Below are 16,301 nucleotides of genomic sequence, written 5' to 3' on the forward strand. Positions count from 1 at the left end.
GACTGGGCAGTAGTGGCCCCTTGGATGTTTAACCCTTTCATTGATTTCATAGATCACTCACAGTCAATATAATTTGGCTTTTTTAAATATATTTCTAACCTCAAAGTGAAAACAGATTTCTACAAAGTAATGTCAGTTAAATAAAAATGTGCAATATAAAATAAAGTCTCAGCAAAGGCAGGCTCAAACATCTGGACTCTGGAATTTTACTCAATTCCTCTTTGATAAACTGCTCAAGCTCTGTCAGGTTGTACAGGGATCAGGTGTGAACAGCTCTTTTCTGGTTCTCTCATGGATTGAGGTCTGGGCTTTGACTAAACCATTCCAGAAAATCCCCCTTGTTGTCTTTAAACCATTTCTGTGTAGCTTTGGTCTCATCAGACCAAAGACCTTTCTTCCTCTTGACCATGGAGTCTCCCACAGTCCTTCTGGTGAACTCTAGTCCAGATTGAATCTGAGTTTTCTCCAACAGTGTCTTTCTCTTTGCCACTCTCCCATAAAGCTCTGACTGGTGAAGAACCCGGCCAACAGTTGTTGTCTGCAGAGTCTCTCCATCTCAGCTGCTGAAGCTTGGAGCTCCTTCAGAGTAGTCATAGGTGTCTTGGTGTCCTCTCTCACTAGTCTCCTTCTCAGGTCAACATCAGTTTAAGCTCCATGTGGACGATGAATTATGGATAATTTCATTCTGTGTTCCATCTGACTAGGATGCTGTAGCTGGGGTGATACTAACCCAGAGTTAAATGTGTTCCAGTGGCTTTGACTTTGGCACATTGAGAATGATGTATCAAACTGGCAACACAGAATTTTGAGTTCTGAGATTAAGTGGAACGCACTATCATTATTTTAGAGACCCAACATCCACCCTCTTCCTACTTCTACATCCACCTACGGCTCCTAGGATCCCATGGGCTGCACAGAAACGACAGCTTTTGAAGAGAGAGACAACTGTACAGCTCTACCCACTGGCTAACACCCCACAGCTTTATTCCATCTATGAGGACATTAACCACTCACTTTTAATAGTCTTGTAGTATAAAGAGATTTTTACTCATCTAAAAAGGCTGATACACTCATCCAGTACCTTTCTCTGTGGTGCTTGAATCTATCTGCACTCTAAAACTTTCCTAAGTTTTAACTACGCCACCATAGGTCTGTTTCCATGAGTAGTTTACTTCTGCACCACTAGTCAACAGCTTTAAGGGCATTTGGGTTCAGATGTGAATTCTTACTATTATATTTGTAGTTAAACTCTCCAGATAGCCACACAGACTCCTACAGTTTGATATGCGGGGGTGTGCAGAGGTTATCTCATTGTGCTGTGAGTCTGTTTGATAAATGTCTGCTTGGTTTAGCTTATTCTTTTTTCAGCTTTAGAAACAAATGTCCTCAAGCAGACAGTGATAATTCATCCAGATATCTGGTTTACCCTTCATCTTCTGCAGTGATTGTAGGATCATAGGTTCTGCTTTAGGAGCATCTGTAGAAATGTTCACTCCAAACTGAGATAATATATATAAAGTATGACGTTTATGATGTGTTTTCTATGATAAAGTTGATCCTGTTTACAGCCGTCACAGACAGAAACATTACCAGTAGATTTTAGGGTGTTCCTGTAGTCTGCTGCCCTCTGCTGGAGGGTTCAGTCAAACACACCTGAAGTCTTCTCCTCAAACACCCATCACTCCGTCCGTTTCCACAGCGATTAACGATGGCTATTTACCCCGTTAGTGAGACATAACCAGCCATGACACAGCTGTTCCTTTACAGCTCGGTACTAAACAGTACTATCTGCCTTTTTTCCCATCAGGCTTTGCAGATCAAATCTGCTACAAAAAAGTTTTTATCATCATCCAACCAGAAAAAACCCCCAGCATTAATGGAAGACCTTTTCCTGAACAGTGAATCCCTTCAGGCCCTGTGCCGCCATCCATCAGCTGACCCTTCCCATCCTCGCTCTCCTGAGCTCATTAGACACGTGGTCAGAGAGGAGGCTAGTCATCAGTCAGTGTCCAGGCCTCATTAGAGTAGGAGGACCAGGGACTGACAGACTCTGACTCCAGGATGCATGCTGGAGCTGGGGTGACACTGTGAGCGCCACACTGTCTTTTAGTCAGCGAACCCATCACCCCATGAGTGAGTCCAAGTCTACGGTTGATCTCAGCCTCGCCGTCAACAGACTGATGGTACTGATCCACAATTAATAAAGCACATCCACACTAAAATGTTCATTTAACCGCCACACAGTATCATTTTGGTCATAATAAATACATACTGGTTTCAAATACTGGTTATTGATCTCATGAGGTAGTGATATTCAGTATTGGCCCTGAAAAACCCGTGTCAGTCGACCCTGATCAGTACTGTTTGAGTTTGACTGGGATCACACCTAAGTGTTTAATCAGGACAACCAAAGACTCTCTAACAGGGTCAGTCTTACCGCTGACTCTGAGCGTCCATGTTGCTGAGGTCACAGTGAGTCCATCAGCGGTGATCAGCTCACATCCATACGTCCCCTCGCCCCCCCGTCTCACCCTCTCCATGGTCAGGGTCAGACGGGTCCCATCCTGTCTCTGCTGAAGACCTGGTCCCATCCTCAGTGGGGTGCCGTCCTTCAGCCATGTTACCTTGGCAACGATGGCTGAAGACACTGAGAGCAGAAGAGCAGGAGAGAGGTGTAGTTAGAGAGACAGCAGCGACACCTAGAGGCTGAAAATGGTCATTACACAGACTCAATACAACTGAGCAGTAAGCAGACTGTAGCGCCAACATAAAACCAATCACAGACATTTAAAAATCACGGGACATGATGGTTACACTCTGGGATCTAGGTCTATACTGTGCACCAAATTATTCTATCCTTGTTTTAACCTCATGGTCCATGTACCAGTGAGAGAAATAATATTTATATTTGTTCAAGCTCAACAATCTCACATTAGGACAAATCAAACAAATGACACACACAGACTCAAAGACTGTGGTTACCTTGGCAGGTAAATGTGACCTGAGCTCCCTCTGTGGCCTCCTGGTCCAAAGGAACAGCCTCGAACCGTAGAGTGGACCCCGACACAGACCTCTTTACAGCCCTGAAACATGGACAATAACAGCTGACAGCACAGAATAATCCACCAGAAAGACAGCAGCAGAAACAGGAGCCAGGTACAGCTACAGAACAGATATTTTAGTACAAGAAATTCTACTTTAGTCCCTTTAAAAACAGTCTCGACACGATAGCTGTTCATTATCGATGAAGCTGAAACCAGCGTAGAAACTCTAGTTTCATCCTCATAAACGGATTAAAGCTGTCTATGTCTGACCGCCAAAGCCTTCACACCTCCACTGATAATCAAGTAAACTTAACGTTTACACCGACGTGGCCCAAAGTGTGGGGCGTGGCCCTCTGGTGGACCCTGAAGGAACTACAGGTGGGTTCCAAGAAGTTATTTCTGTCAACAGTATTAACCCTCTGGTACCCCTTGTGCCAAAAATGCACACTTAGTTGATATTTCTTTTAAAAACTTTGTCCTCTTTAACACTAATATTACCATGTATTATATTTTTTTGTTCATTTTTGCACAGTTTTCAAAATTCTGTCCCAGCCACAACAATCAGCCCAACATAAATAAAGTAAACCTTTTTTATAGCGTTAATATCCCTGCTGTGTAAAAGTCCCCACTGAAACCCATTCAAACCACTTCTTTAGATCCATACACCATTAAGGCATGAATCATGCATTTCCTGGTTTCTGGGCTTCATTTGAGAGTCGGGGCTTTACATTTGCACCTGGACCATTTTTTAACCCTGTGACATCACTCTTACCATATATGGGCGATGGCAGGAAATCCATGTTTTTTCAGATTTCAGTGTTCTACTGCCCTCTGCTCCCCTTCTCACTAACTCTCTGAGGTTTTGTTTAAGTGCAGATCAGTGTGTGAGTCTGTGAGTGTGTCTGTGCAATAATCAAAAAATAAGTTATCTAATTTTTATGTAATAACCTGCAAAAAAAATCTTTTTTTTGTGTATTTTGCATCTAAAAATGCAGTGACATCATCAGTGAAACATGGCATTTAAAGGGTTAAAAAATTAAAATGAATGAGTGTTTGACATTTATGGTTAGGGCTGACCTTAAAAAAATATCATTCAATAACAGGAAAACAATTTTAAATGTATGATATTTACAACATGATTTAAAGGCGTGCATTTATGCACAGAAGGGTGAAAAACGTGAGTATTTTAGAATAACTGACCTCACAGAAAAACTAATAATGCATTTTAACCAATGTTGCTACTAATCAATGACATATGCCAGGCTGCAGTCAGCCATGAATACGTTATTCACTTTCAGTGTAGTATCTTGAAAAAAATCAATTTTTGTTTTTTTCCACAAAAAAATGTTGTTTACATTACAAACATGGCAATTAAAGGGTTAAAAAATATGACAATTATTGAGTATTTGGTATTTTTGTTAAAGTTGATGAAACAAGGAAAAAATTGAACAATTAAAAATAAACTAATGTAACTCTTTTATTTACAGTAATAACCCCCCGGTGCATGTTTTTGCACACTAGGAGGAAATGAGGCAGCAGTTTGTAGGATACCAGAGGGTTAACAAAGAGACTTTTAGAAACTGAGAGCACATTTAAATGATCGTTAAAAACTCACAGAAAAGGTTTAGATCTTCCAGAAATGTTCCAGAATAAAGCACAGCCAGAACGCGTAACTTTCACGTCACCTTTTTATCAGCTATTCTGTCTGATGTAGAGAACCGGTGTCACAGTGAAACTGGTGTTGGATTACCTAGTGACACTTCATTCAGCATTGTGAAACACGGCTCACTCTCCCATTACGACAATCTATCAGTGCCATAATGTTTACGATGGTGCATTAGGGCTACCTGACATTTAAAAAAATCACAGCATCTTTTAATTTTTCAGACAACAATTTACATTTTTGAGTTTAAAAAGCCAGAAATTCACAGGACCCAAAACTTGAGGTTTTTATAATCATTTCCAGAGTTGCCCTAATATGCCATCAAATAACTGTACGGCAAACATTTTGTAGAGGAACAAAGTACATCTGAACACATGAAAACTAAAAAAACACATGTGATGATTGTGACTGGTCAAAACCAAGAACAGTTTTCCCCCAGGTTTACAGATTTTTAAAGGAATCATGGCGTTTGTGTGATCCTTTAAACGGCAGCTGTCAATAGACCGAGTCTATAAATAGACGGTCAGGTTTCCTCTCACTACTGCCTTTTTATGCTCTCTACATATAAGAAAACTGAAATAATCCCCGATCCATTCTCTATCCATCATTCTTTATTTATGCATGTATGACAGGGTTGGAAATGAACTTTTTTGCCTCAGGAGTAACTTTAGGACTGTATCAGACCAAAATTAAGAGTAAAGTTTACCTACGCTGTCAAAAAGGCCTCCCCACATGTAAATGAGTCTGACATCCAAAAGATTTAACAAATAAATATCCAAATATAATCTAAGAAAGTTTACTGTAGCATGTAACATGTGTGTAATAGATAAGACTATGTATCTGTGCTTTATGGTGAAACTTATCTACCCATGTTCTCTCTCTTCACTATCATTATCCACACATCTACGTCCCCGTCTCCTCCTGTTGTCTCTGTGTCTGTGTGGTCTGTTGTCAACGCTTCTATGTTTAGAAAGGTTGGAGAGGTTCTGTCGTAAGGATGGCGTTTATTTCAGAGCGAAATGACGATAATAAATATCACCGACAGGCGCTATGAGAAACAAGCACGCAAGGAATGAAAAGACAGAAGGGATCGTCCACCAGTTTACTGATCCTGGATAAATGAATGTTAAAATGACAAAATGATCATCACTGAATACACATTCATTCAAATCCATTTGTCAGAACATATTCCAGAGTTCCCTTGTATACTTGTGTATGTTTGTGAGGCGGTCTTGCCTCTGGCAATATGGCCGACACGTCACGGCAGCAGACAAACGCAGCCAATGAGGCGTCCACACATGTCTGATGGCTGTATGAGGGCTGATAATCAATTTAACTTTAACTGACATGAGAAAAGCTGCTCATCAGTTTAACAGCTGCTTTTCAACTCATCCAAGATGACTTAGCATTAGCTAACTGTTAGCTCTGGGCTCCAACTGTTGGGTTTGATTTTTTTATTCACATCAACACAAACATTGTCTTTATAAAGCAATTCAGTACCTAACAGACAACCATGAATCAATGCACACGCTCAGAATCATGGAAAACATCACAAAAGCAAAGTGAACTTTAATATTTACCTCCTGCTGTCAGAGCCGAGCACCGCTTTCTGGTCTGAACCGGTTTGAACTGGAACAGAACCGCGTGACTGGACCTGCAGACACAGACAGACAGATGGTGTTATGGTGTGAACGGTGACCGTGAAAACGGGTCGTTTTTAGCTAGCGGAGGTCTTAGTGCAGGGGTGTCAGACTCAATCACAGCAGGGACCAGATTCTGGATTCAGGTCTAACCTGAGGGCCTAGCAGGGTCACCTTTAGAACCAGAAACTGTCAATTTCACCAGTAATAAAATATGAAAAACACTTAGCACTGATGATAAATGATTTTGACATTTAAAAAGTTAAAAAGATCAGTTTAAGGGCTCACAATCTGAGAAAAGTACATTTATTAGTCCAAAAAGCTCAAAAGGCAAATATATTAGAAAGAAAGTCAAAATCACGAGTTTAAAAGGTCAAAATATGAAATAAAATTTATCTTCATTAAATTAAAAGTCAAAAAATGATTCAACATTTTAAACTGTGAGTCTAAAAGGTCAAACTATGGGATTATGAAGTCAAAGTCTGGAGATGAAAATATGGGATAAAATACAAAATAACTGGTTTAAAAGGTCGAAATATAATTGAAAAATTAAAATTATGAATCTTAAAGCTCAAAATATGATATGAGAAGTCAAAAATATGAGTTGAAATGCCCAAAGTGCAAAATTCAAACATTCCTGACTTCTTATCTAAATAGTTTTACTCCTCGTTTTTTAGATTTCATGACTGAACAAGGAAATCTTAAATCATCAGGATAAGTTCACATTTTTATTCCTGAGGAAATCTGCAGACCTCAGACTGATGGGCCCGTTAGAACAGAAACATCAGACCATCTTTAGGGCCGGATTTAACTGTTCCACGGGCCGGATTTGGCCCCCGGGCCTTGAGTTTGACACCCCTGTCTTAGTGTCTTAAAAAGACTTTTTTAAAAAGACTTTCAGTAAAGAAATATCTGAGTGAGTTAGTGACAGTAAAAAATAAACATGTAGAAAGCTTTGACGTGATGAGGACACTGTTCTTCTAGCATGTCACCGGTTAACACGGTCACGCTTTTAGCCCTAACAGCGGTTAGCTAGATAAATAGATACTTTACAATCCTCAAGGAAATTCAAGTTAGCGATGGGTCACATCAAACCCTCAATGTACAGTTAATGCATCGACTAAAGGTCAAATGTCATGATCGGGGCTTTTAATAATCTGTAGAGTGTCTTAAAATGATCATTAAGTGATTAAGTCATGAATTTAGCCTACAAAGGCTAAGGTTTGGTGGCGTAGGTTCGTTGACAGGCTAGCTCAGACGTCTGCCGTTATTTTCCGGCAGGCTAATATCAACAGTAGCTTCACAGATATGCTCTCATCTACGTTAGCAGCGTTTATCTGTTCTGACAGACCTAAATCCACATTAGCGCCTCCACTAGGTTAATATCTCTGTTAGCTCTGCTCTGACCAGTGTAACGGTTTGAATGGTGACCGTCTTAACTGGTGGCTTTCCGCGAAACATGTCCGTAACATGTAACGTGTGTAAAGATACTCACCGAGTATTGCCTCAGTAAAACCAAACAGAACTGCTGTGACATTAGTTTAACAGCTCTAGTTCCCTCTCATCTACACATGTGAACTCCTACACTGGTGGGTTCTGGTGGCGCTACAGCGCCGCCTGCTGGTTTAGATCAACAACGGTTTACCTGACAGGTAGAGCAGCCGCGTTCACTTCAATATAACTGAGTGAAAGTCAGTAAATCTTGAATGAAGGCTGCGTCAGGTGATCTACAGTTCACCAGTAGATTTGTCTTGCAGCCAGAGAGATTATAACATCCATTATGACACAAAGGTCCCGGGACAGAAGTATCATGAAACAACAGAAAGAATGACGGTTCTTTAAAACCTGCTTAAACATGATTCCCACCCCAGAAAAACTACACAACACACCAAAAACAAGAATTAAGTGAAGGCGCTCAAGGTTCCATCAGTCAAACAGAGAGCGAAGTATAATCCTATAAAATCAAATAAAAACTCCTCAAATAAATAGACCTTAAACTAAGCCAGGGTAAAAAGACAAGTTCAGCTCTTTGTTTGACCCCACCCCTCTGCCCCAACTGCACCGTGGGAGTTGTAGTTTGTGTTTTGCTAAAAGTGTGTCAGCTGTTCATCTTCTTAATCTGAGCAGCTTTAAGAGACTCTCTAGATAGACTTGTTTTATCAGGACCAGCCTCTGTGTGAAGGATTTCATAAAGTATCAGGACCATCAGTCTCTTCAGCCTTTGTTGAAGCTTCTGAAGTCACTGCAGAGTAACCAAGTCAAGCAGAGAACACAGGAAGTGCCGACCTGAGCAGCTGTAGTTCTCCTCTCAGCCACAGGAGGGGGCAGTACAGGAGGTCTGACCCTCCAGCCGCTCTGAGACTGTGCGCTCTCAGTGTTGATCTCTGTAGGTTCTAGCTGCTGGGGCTGAGAGCTGGGAGCACTGGGAGTACTGGGAGCAGCTGTGTGGTCTCTGTTCTCTCTGCTGCTGAGCTGTGAGATCTCTGCTGATTGAACCGAGCTGAAGGACGAGACGTCAGAGAACAGAATGAACTCAGAACATTAGAAACCAACCTGCTCTGTGTGTCTGAGACTGTTTCATGATTCAGCATTTTTCCTTCTGAGCAGTGATTTGATTTCAGGTGTTTGACCCCTGATAGCTACTGTTAGCTAGCTTTAACTCATATTAAATGGTGTAAAGCTTCACAGACAGGAACTGAAGACGGTATTTCTGGCTGTACTGCAGGAGTTTGATCAGACTCACCTGGAGCTGCTTGCTGGAACGTCTGTGAGGAGAGACCACAGAAATATTCACTATGATCAAGTCTGGGCTGATAAATATTCAGCGAGTGTCTTTACTCTCCAAACATTCAGAAACCACCCTGAGCTCTGATTGGTCACCTCACCTGGGATACTGAGCATGGCTGAAGCTGATGCAGATCCAGCGCTGTTAGTAACCAGGCAGGTGTAACTTCCTGCGTCCTCTGCTCTCACTTCCTTAATCTCGAGGAAGTGGAGGCCAGAGCGCTCGTACATAGAGACACGACCACACAACTGAAGCTCCGCCTCCCCCTGAAAGACAGACAGAGGGGGTCTCTATATTGGTACACAAGATGATTTCAGGATTCCAGACTGATTGGATCCATGAAAATCAAACATGTTTGACTCCAGATCTGCTGACTCTGACTGAGTCCTGCTACAGCCAACAGTCTGGAAACCCTGCCAACAGCTGGATGATTAAAACCCAGATCTGACCCAGGACTGGACGTCCAGAGCTGGCGTTTTAATCTCCGGTATCAGTAGGGACATCCTTAGTTAAGATATTTTCTTGTTGTAGAATATTAAGAGTTTCTGAAACAATCTGCTCAGTCATGAAGAACTCACTGAGGCTCCTCCCACCTTGTACCATGTGACCTGGGGCTGAGGGCGTCCTGTGGTCTTGGCGGTGAACTTCCCCGTCTGTCCCAGTTTGGCGGGCACTCTGCCTGGTTTGGTGACAAACTTTGGCGGACTCTCACTCCAAATACTCGGCCTGTTTGCTACCGCTGGGACTGTAGAGCGACACCTGGAATCATGGGAAGGCAAGAGAGGAATGTTTTATGAGCATTAACTGATGACATCTTTACAGGCAAGGGCCAAATGTTTTATGAGCATTAAATGATGACATCTTTACAGGCAAGAGAGGAATGTTTTATGAGCATTAAATGATGACATCTCTAAAGGCAAGAGAGGAATGTTTTATGAGCATTAAATGATGACATCTCTAAAGGCAAGGATGGAATGTTTTATGAGCATTAAGTGATGACATCTTTACAGGCAAGGGCCGAATGTTTTATGTGCTCTAAAGGATGACATCTCTAAAGGCAAGAGAGGAATGTTTTATGAGCATTAAATGATGACATCTTTACAGGCAAGAGAGGAATGTTTTATGAGCATTAAATGATGACATCTTTACAGGCAAGGGCCAAATGTTTTATGAGCATTAAATGATGACATCTTTACAGGCAAGAGAGGAATGTTTTATGAGCATTAAATGATGACATCTCTAAAGGCAAGAGAGGAATGTTTTATGAGCATTAAATGATGACATCTTTACAGGCAAGGGCCGAATGTTTTATGAGCATTAAATGATGACATCTCTACAGGCAAGAGAGGAATGTTTTATGAGCATTTAATGATGACATCTTTACAGCAAAGATGGAATGTTTTATGAGCATTAAATGATGACATCTTTACAGGCAAGGATGAAATGTTTTATGAGCATTTAATGATGACATCTTTAAAGACAAGAGAGGAATGTTTTATGAGCATTAAATGATGACATCTCTAAAGGCAAGGATGGAATGTTTTATGAGCATTAAATGATGACATCTCTAAAGGCAAGGATGGAATGTTTTATGAGCATTAAATGATGACATCTTTACAGGCAAGGATGGAATGTTTTATGAGCATTAAATGATGACATCTTTACAGGCAAGGATGGAATGTTTTATGAGCATTAAATGATGACATCTCTAAAGGCAAGGATGGAATGTTTTATGAGCATTAAATGATGACATCTTTACAGGCAAGAGAGGAATGTTTTATGAGCATTAAATGATGACATCTTTACAGGCACGGGCCAAATGTTTTATGAGCATTAAATGATGACATCTTTACAGGCAAGAGAGGAATGTTTTATGAGCATTAAATGATGACATCTCTAAAGGCAAGAGAGGAATGTTTTATGAGCATTAAATGATGACATCTTTACAGGCAAGGGCCGAATGTTTTATGAGCATTAAATGATGACATCTTTACAGGCAAGAGAGGAATGTTTTATGAGCATTTAATGATGACATCTTTACAGCAAAGATGGAATGTTTTATGAGCATTAAATGATGACATCTTTACAGGCAAGGATGGAATGTTTTATGAGCATTTAATGATGACATCTTTAAAGACAAGAGAGGAATGTTTTATGAGCATTAAATGATGGCATCTTTACAGGCAAGGATGGAATGTTTTATGAGCATTAAATGATGACATCTCTAAAGGCAAGGATGGAATGTTTTATGAGCATTAAATGATGACATCTTTACAGGCAAGGATGGAATGTTTTATGAGCATTAAATGATGACATCTTTACAGGCAAGGATGGAATGTTTTATGAGCATTAAATGATGACATCTTTACAGGCAGAAATAAAATGTTGTATGAGCATTAAATGATGACATCTCTAAAGGCAAGGACGGAATGTTTTATGAGCATTAAATGATGACATCTTTACAGGCAAGGATGGAATGTTTTATGAGCATTAAATGATGACATCTTTACAGGCAAGGATGGAATGTTTTATGAGCATTAAATGATGACATCTTTACAGGCAAGAGAGGAATGTTTTATGAGCATTAAATGATGACATCTCTAAAGGCAAGAGAGGAATGTTTTATGAGCATTAAATGATGACATCTTTACAGGCAAGGGCCGAATGTTTTATGAGCATTAAATGATGACATCTTTACAGGCAAGAGAGGAATGTTTTATGAGCATTTAATGATGACATCTTTACAGCAAAGATGGAATGTTTTATGAGCATTAAATGATGACATCTTTACAGGCAAGGATGGAATGTTTTATGAGCATTTAATGATGACATCTTTAAAGACAAGAGAGGAATGTTTTATGAGCATTAAATGATGGCATCTTCACAGGCAAGGATGGAATGTTTTATGAGCATTAAATGATGACATCTTTACAGGTAGAAATAAAATGTTGTATGAGCATTAAATGATGACATCTCTAAAGGCAAGGACGGAATGTTTTATGAGCATTAAATGATGACATCTTTACAGGCAAGGATGGAATGTTTTATGAGCATTAAATGATGACATCTTTACAGGCAAGGATGGAATGTTTTATGAGCATTAAATGATGACATCTTTACAGGTAGAAATTAAATGTTGTATGAGCATTTAATGATGACATCTTTACAGCAAAGATGGAATGTTTTATGAGCATTAAATGATGACATCTTTACAGGCAAGGATGGAATGTTTTATGAGCATTTAATGATGACATCTTTAAAGACAAGAGAGGAATGTTTTATGAGCATTAAATGATGACATCTCTAAAGGCAAGGATGGAATGTTTTATGAGCATTAAATGATGACATCTCTTAAGGCAAGGATGGAATGTTTTATGAGCATTAAATGATGACATCTTTACAGGCAAGGATGGAATGTTTTATGAGCATTAAATGATGACATCTTTACAGGCAAGGATGGAATGTTTTATGAGCATTAAATGATGACATCTTTACAGGTAGAAATAAAATGTTGTATGAGCATTAAATGATGACATCTCTAAAGGCAAGGATGGAATGTTTTATGAGCATTAAATGATGACATCTCTAAAGGCAAGGATGGAATGTTTTATGAGCATTAAATGATGGCATCTTTACAGGCAAGGATGGAATGTTTTATGAGCATTAAATGATGACATCTCTAAAGGCAAGGATGGAATGTTTTATGAGCATTAAATGATGACATCTTTACAGGCAAGGATGGAATGTTTTATGAGCATTAAATGATGACATCTCTAAAGGCAAGGATGGAATGTTTTATGAGCATTAAATGATGGCATCTTTACAGGCAAGGATGGAATGTTTTATGAGCATTAAATGATGACATCTCTAAAGGCAAGGATGGAATGTTTTATGAGCATTAAATGATGACATCTCTAAAGGCAAGGATGGAATGTTTTATGAGCATTAAATGATGACATCTTTACAGGCAAGGATGGAATGTTTTATGAGCATTAAATGATGACATCTTTACAGGCAAGGATGGAATCTTTTATGAGCATTAAATGATGACATCTTTACAGGCAAGGATGGAATGTTTTATGAGCATTAAATGATGACATCTTTACAGGTAGAAATAAAATGTTGTATGAGCATTAAATGATGACATCTCTAAAGGCAAGGATGGAATGTTTTATGAGCATTAAATGATGACATCTCTAAAGGCAAGGATGGAATGTTTTATGAGCATTAAATGATGGCATCTTTACAGGCAAGGATGGAATGTTTTATGAGCATTAAATGATGACATCTCTAAAGGCAAGGATGGAATGTTTTATGAGCATTAAATGATGACATCTCTAAAGGCAAGGATGGAATGTTTTATGAGCATTAAATGATGACATCTTTACAGGCAAGGATGGAATGTTTTATGAGCATTAAATGATGACATCTTTACAGGCAAGGATGGAATGTTTTATGAGCATTAAATGATGACATCTTTACAGGTAGAAATAAAATGTTGTATGAGCATTAAAGGATGACATCATCTGTAAAGGCAGAGGATGTAATGTTGGTGATTCTGGGAATATTTGGGGCTTTTTTTCCTAAATCTTTGCCAACTAGTCGGCCATAGCTGCCCATAAAGAACAGCCAACATAAGACAAAGACTGTCATACATCTCATATTTATGTGTGTCAGGGTTGTAATATTGATGGAAGCTGAATCTTTCCTCTTAATCAGTGACACGGCTGATAGTGTAAAAACAGCACACACAGTAAATCTACTACACATTCCTTCCTTACGCACGGGTTTTTATGAACTTTATTTCAGCAGTACAGATTTCTGGATCCATGATGGGAATAAACCAGGACTCCATCCAGACACAGAGGCAGAGTTATGACCTGTGGTTCATCCCCAAACCTCGGCTAAATGTTTCATAAAGACGTGGAAAGAAGAAGAGCTCACCCTGTTCTGATGGAGGACGGGAGGCCGTATTTCTTCCCTGAGTTCTCTACAGGTGGAAAAACAAAGAGAGCGTCAGAGAGGAGGGAACGTCTTTACGGTTGTTTTTGAGCTGAATTTATTAGAGCTGGAAAAAACATAAAACATTCACCAATAAATTCAAGAGGGCAAAAGAGCAGGAGTAAAGATAAACAGGGGTGGGAAATAATAAGGTTTTGTTGATATCAGTGCCATTATTGATTCCCTTGTTGATTCCTTCCTGTGAATTTTCTTTTAGGAAAAAAGGAGACTGTAAGTTTTCACTGTTTTTCTGGAGTCTCTCTGAACTCTGAACCAGATTTCAGCCAGCTTCTCTGTCAGAGACGAGCACGCTTCACTTCCTGTTATAATAAACACATTAGAGAACGGAAATCTTCGACATCAAGTGTTTGGGAGGAGAACATGCTGAAATGTACAAAAATGACATTTTTTTTGTTAAAAATGTCTCAGTTCAAACCAACTCTCTCTGGATCTTCAGTCTCTGAACTTTCATTAGAAACAACACTCCTGCTCACTTCCTTTAACAGATAAAACCTTCAAATAAACTCAGATCTCTGCAGGTAGAAAAACACACGGACATCTTATTAAAAAAATAACAGTTTGTGTAAAAAGATGCCCGCCTGCATGAAACCACTGATGACAGACGCTGCACGTTGTGCTGTTGGAATCATTTTTAGAGAAACGCACACTTGAACTGTTAGCCTGTGTTTATGTCGGCCATGTTTACTCCCTCCTCCTCTCTGTTGTTGTCCGCTTCGCTGTCTGCCTCTCATCTGTCTTTCTAAGGAAGTAAGGCAGTGATAAAGCAACCGTTCAGATTAAATGAATTATATTTGAGTTGGATAACGTTTTGAGTTCATTATTTAATTTTTTCACAGTCTGAAATAAAAACAGATCAAATTTCAATGTTTGATTTTAATCTTCTAAATAATTTTTTTTTATTCTCACCCATGATGAGTGACGTTTTTAGCTTTGGGCGTCCGTAGAAATGAACCTAATTCGTCTGTTAAGATTTTTAAAGGACTGAATTAAAGAAGCTCCTCATCGTAAAGATGATAAATGAGTGAACGTTCATTAAAGACGTTTTCGAGTCTTCTCATGGTTGTTCCATTTTAAACAGAGCTGAGTGAAATGAGTCTTTCTGTTGATCATCAGGGTCATTGACCTCTGAGGTCGGCGCCATAGAAATGTGGTTCACACTCTTCTGTGAACGGGAGAATCTCGTCTTCCTCCTCCAGAGTTAGCGGGCCGATAAGAGAGCCATGGGCACATGCCATCACCTAAGACTGAGCGTCATTGGATGAATCCTTTGTCTGCCGACCTTTCCCATCCTAGAGACACTCTGGAATCCCTAAGGCCCGCCCCCATCGTGGTTTTTCAGGAGAGGTAAGGTGAGAGACCGGAGCAGGAGGAGAGAATCACACCTGTTGGTCTCTGATGATGGTGAAGACTTTAAATGTTGGAACAGTGATGAAGATGACACAGCTTCATTTTAGTTAAAATAGAACGACAGAACATTTATGCTCAAACCACGTGACAAAATGTCATTTTAGACATGTTTTTGGCACTTACAGTGCCGTGAAAAAGTATTTCCCCCTCTCTGATTCCTGATGTTTTTGCATATTTATCACACTTAAATGTTTCGGATCAACAAACCAATTTTAAAATCTCACAAAGGCAACCCAAGTAAATAAAAAAAAGAAGTTTCTAAATGATGACTTTATTTATTAGGGGGAAATAAATCCAAACTATCTGTCCCTGTGTGAAAAAGGAATTTCCCCCTTGTTAAATCATGAGTTAACTGTGATTAACTACAGTTCTTGGAAAGCTGAGTTCAGTTTCTCTGGCCACACCCAGGCCTGATTACCTCCAGATTAGCTGAATGTAGAAATCCCTTAAATAGAAGCTGTCAGACAAAGTGAAGTAGGCTACAAGACCTCAGAGAGAAACGCATCACACCACCATCCAAAGACATTAAAGAGCAAATGAGAAACAAAGTGACTGAAATCTATCAGTCTGGAAAAGGTTACAGAGACATTTCTAAGGCTTTGGGACTCCAGAGAACCACGGTCAGAGCCATTATCCACAAATGGAGAAAACTGGGAACAGTGATGAACCTTCCCAGGAGTGGTCGGCCAACCAACATGACTCCAAAAGGCAACGACGACTCATCCAGGAGGTCCCAGAAG

At 39.8% G+C, this 16,301-nt stretch overlaps 1 protein-coding gene across 1 annotated transcript in view; it reads right to left on the minus strand.

The window, feature by feature from the left end:
* Positions 1-16,301, minus strand: part of mylka (myosin, light chain kinase a) — a 157,720-nt gene that overhangs the window by 119,320 nt on the left and 22,099 nt on the right. Inside the window, exons 4-11 of the mRNA XM_041807351.1 lie at positions 14,077-14,122; positions 9,726-9,891; positions 9,233-9,398; positions 9,091-9,112; positions 8,634-8,847; positions 6,288-6,361; positions 2,983-3,083; positions 2,438-2,647 (exon numbers count right to left, since the gene is read on the minus strand). Of these exons, the coding sequence (XP_041663285.1) occupies positions 2,438-2,647; positions 2,983-3,083; positions 6,288-6,361; positions 8,634-8,847; positions 9,091-9,112; positions 9,233-9,398; positions 9,726-9,891; positions 14,077-14,122 (999 nt within the window). The remainder of the gene's footprint in view (positions 1-2,437; positions 2,648-2,982; positions 3,084-6,287; positions 6,362-8,633; positions 8,848-9,090; positions 9,113-9,232; positions 9,399-9,725; positions 9,892-14,076; positions 14,123-16,301) is intronic.

This window comes from Cheilinus undulatus, linkage group 15 (assembly GCF_018320785.1).
Source record: "Cheilinus undulatus linkage group 15, ASM1832078v1, whole genome shotgun sequence".
NCBI classification, from domain to species: Eukaryota; Metazoa; Chordata; class Actinopteri; order Labriformes; family Labridae; genus Cheilinus; species Cheilinus undulatus.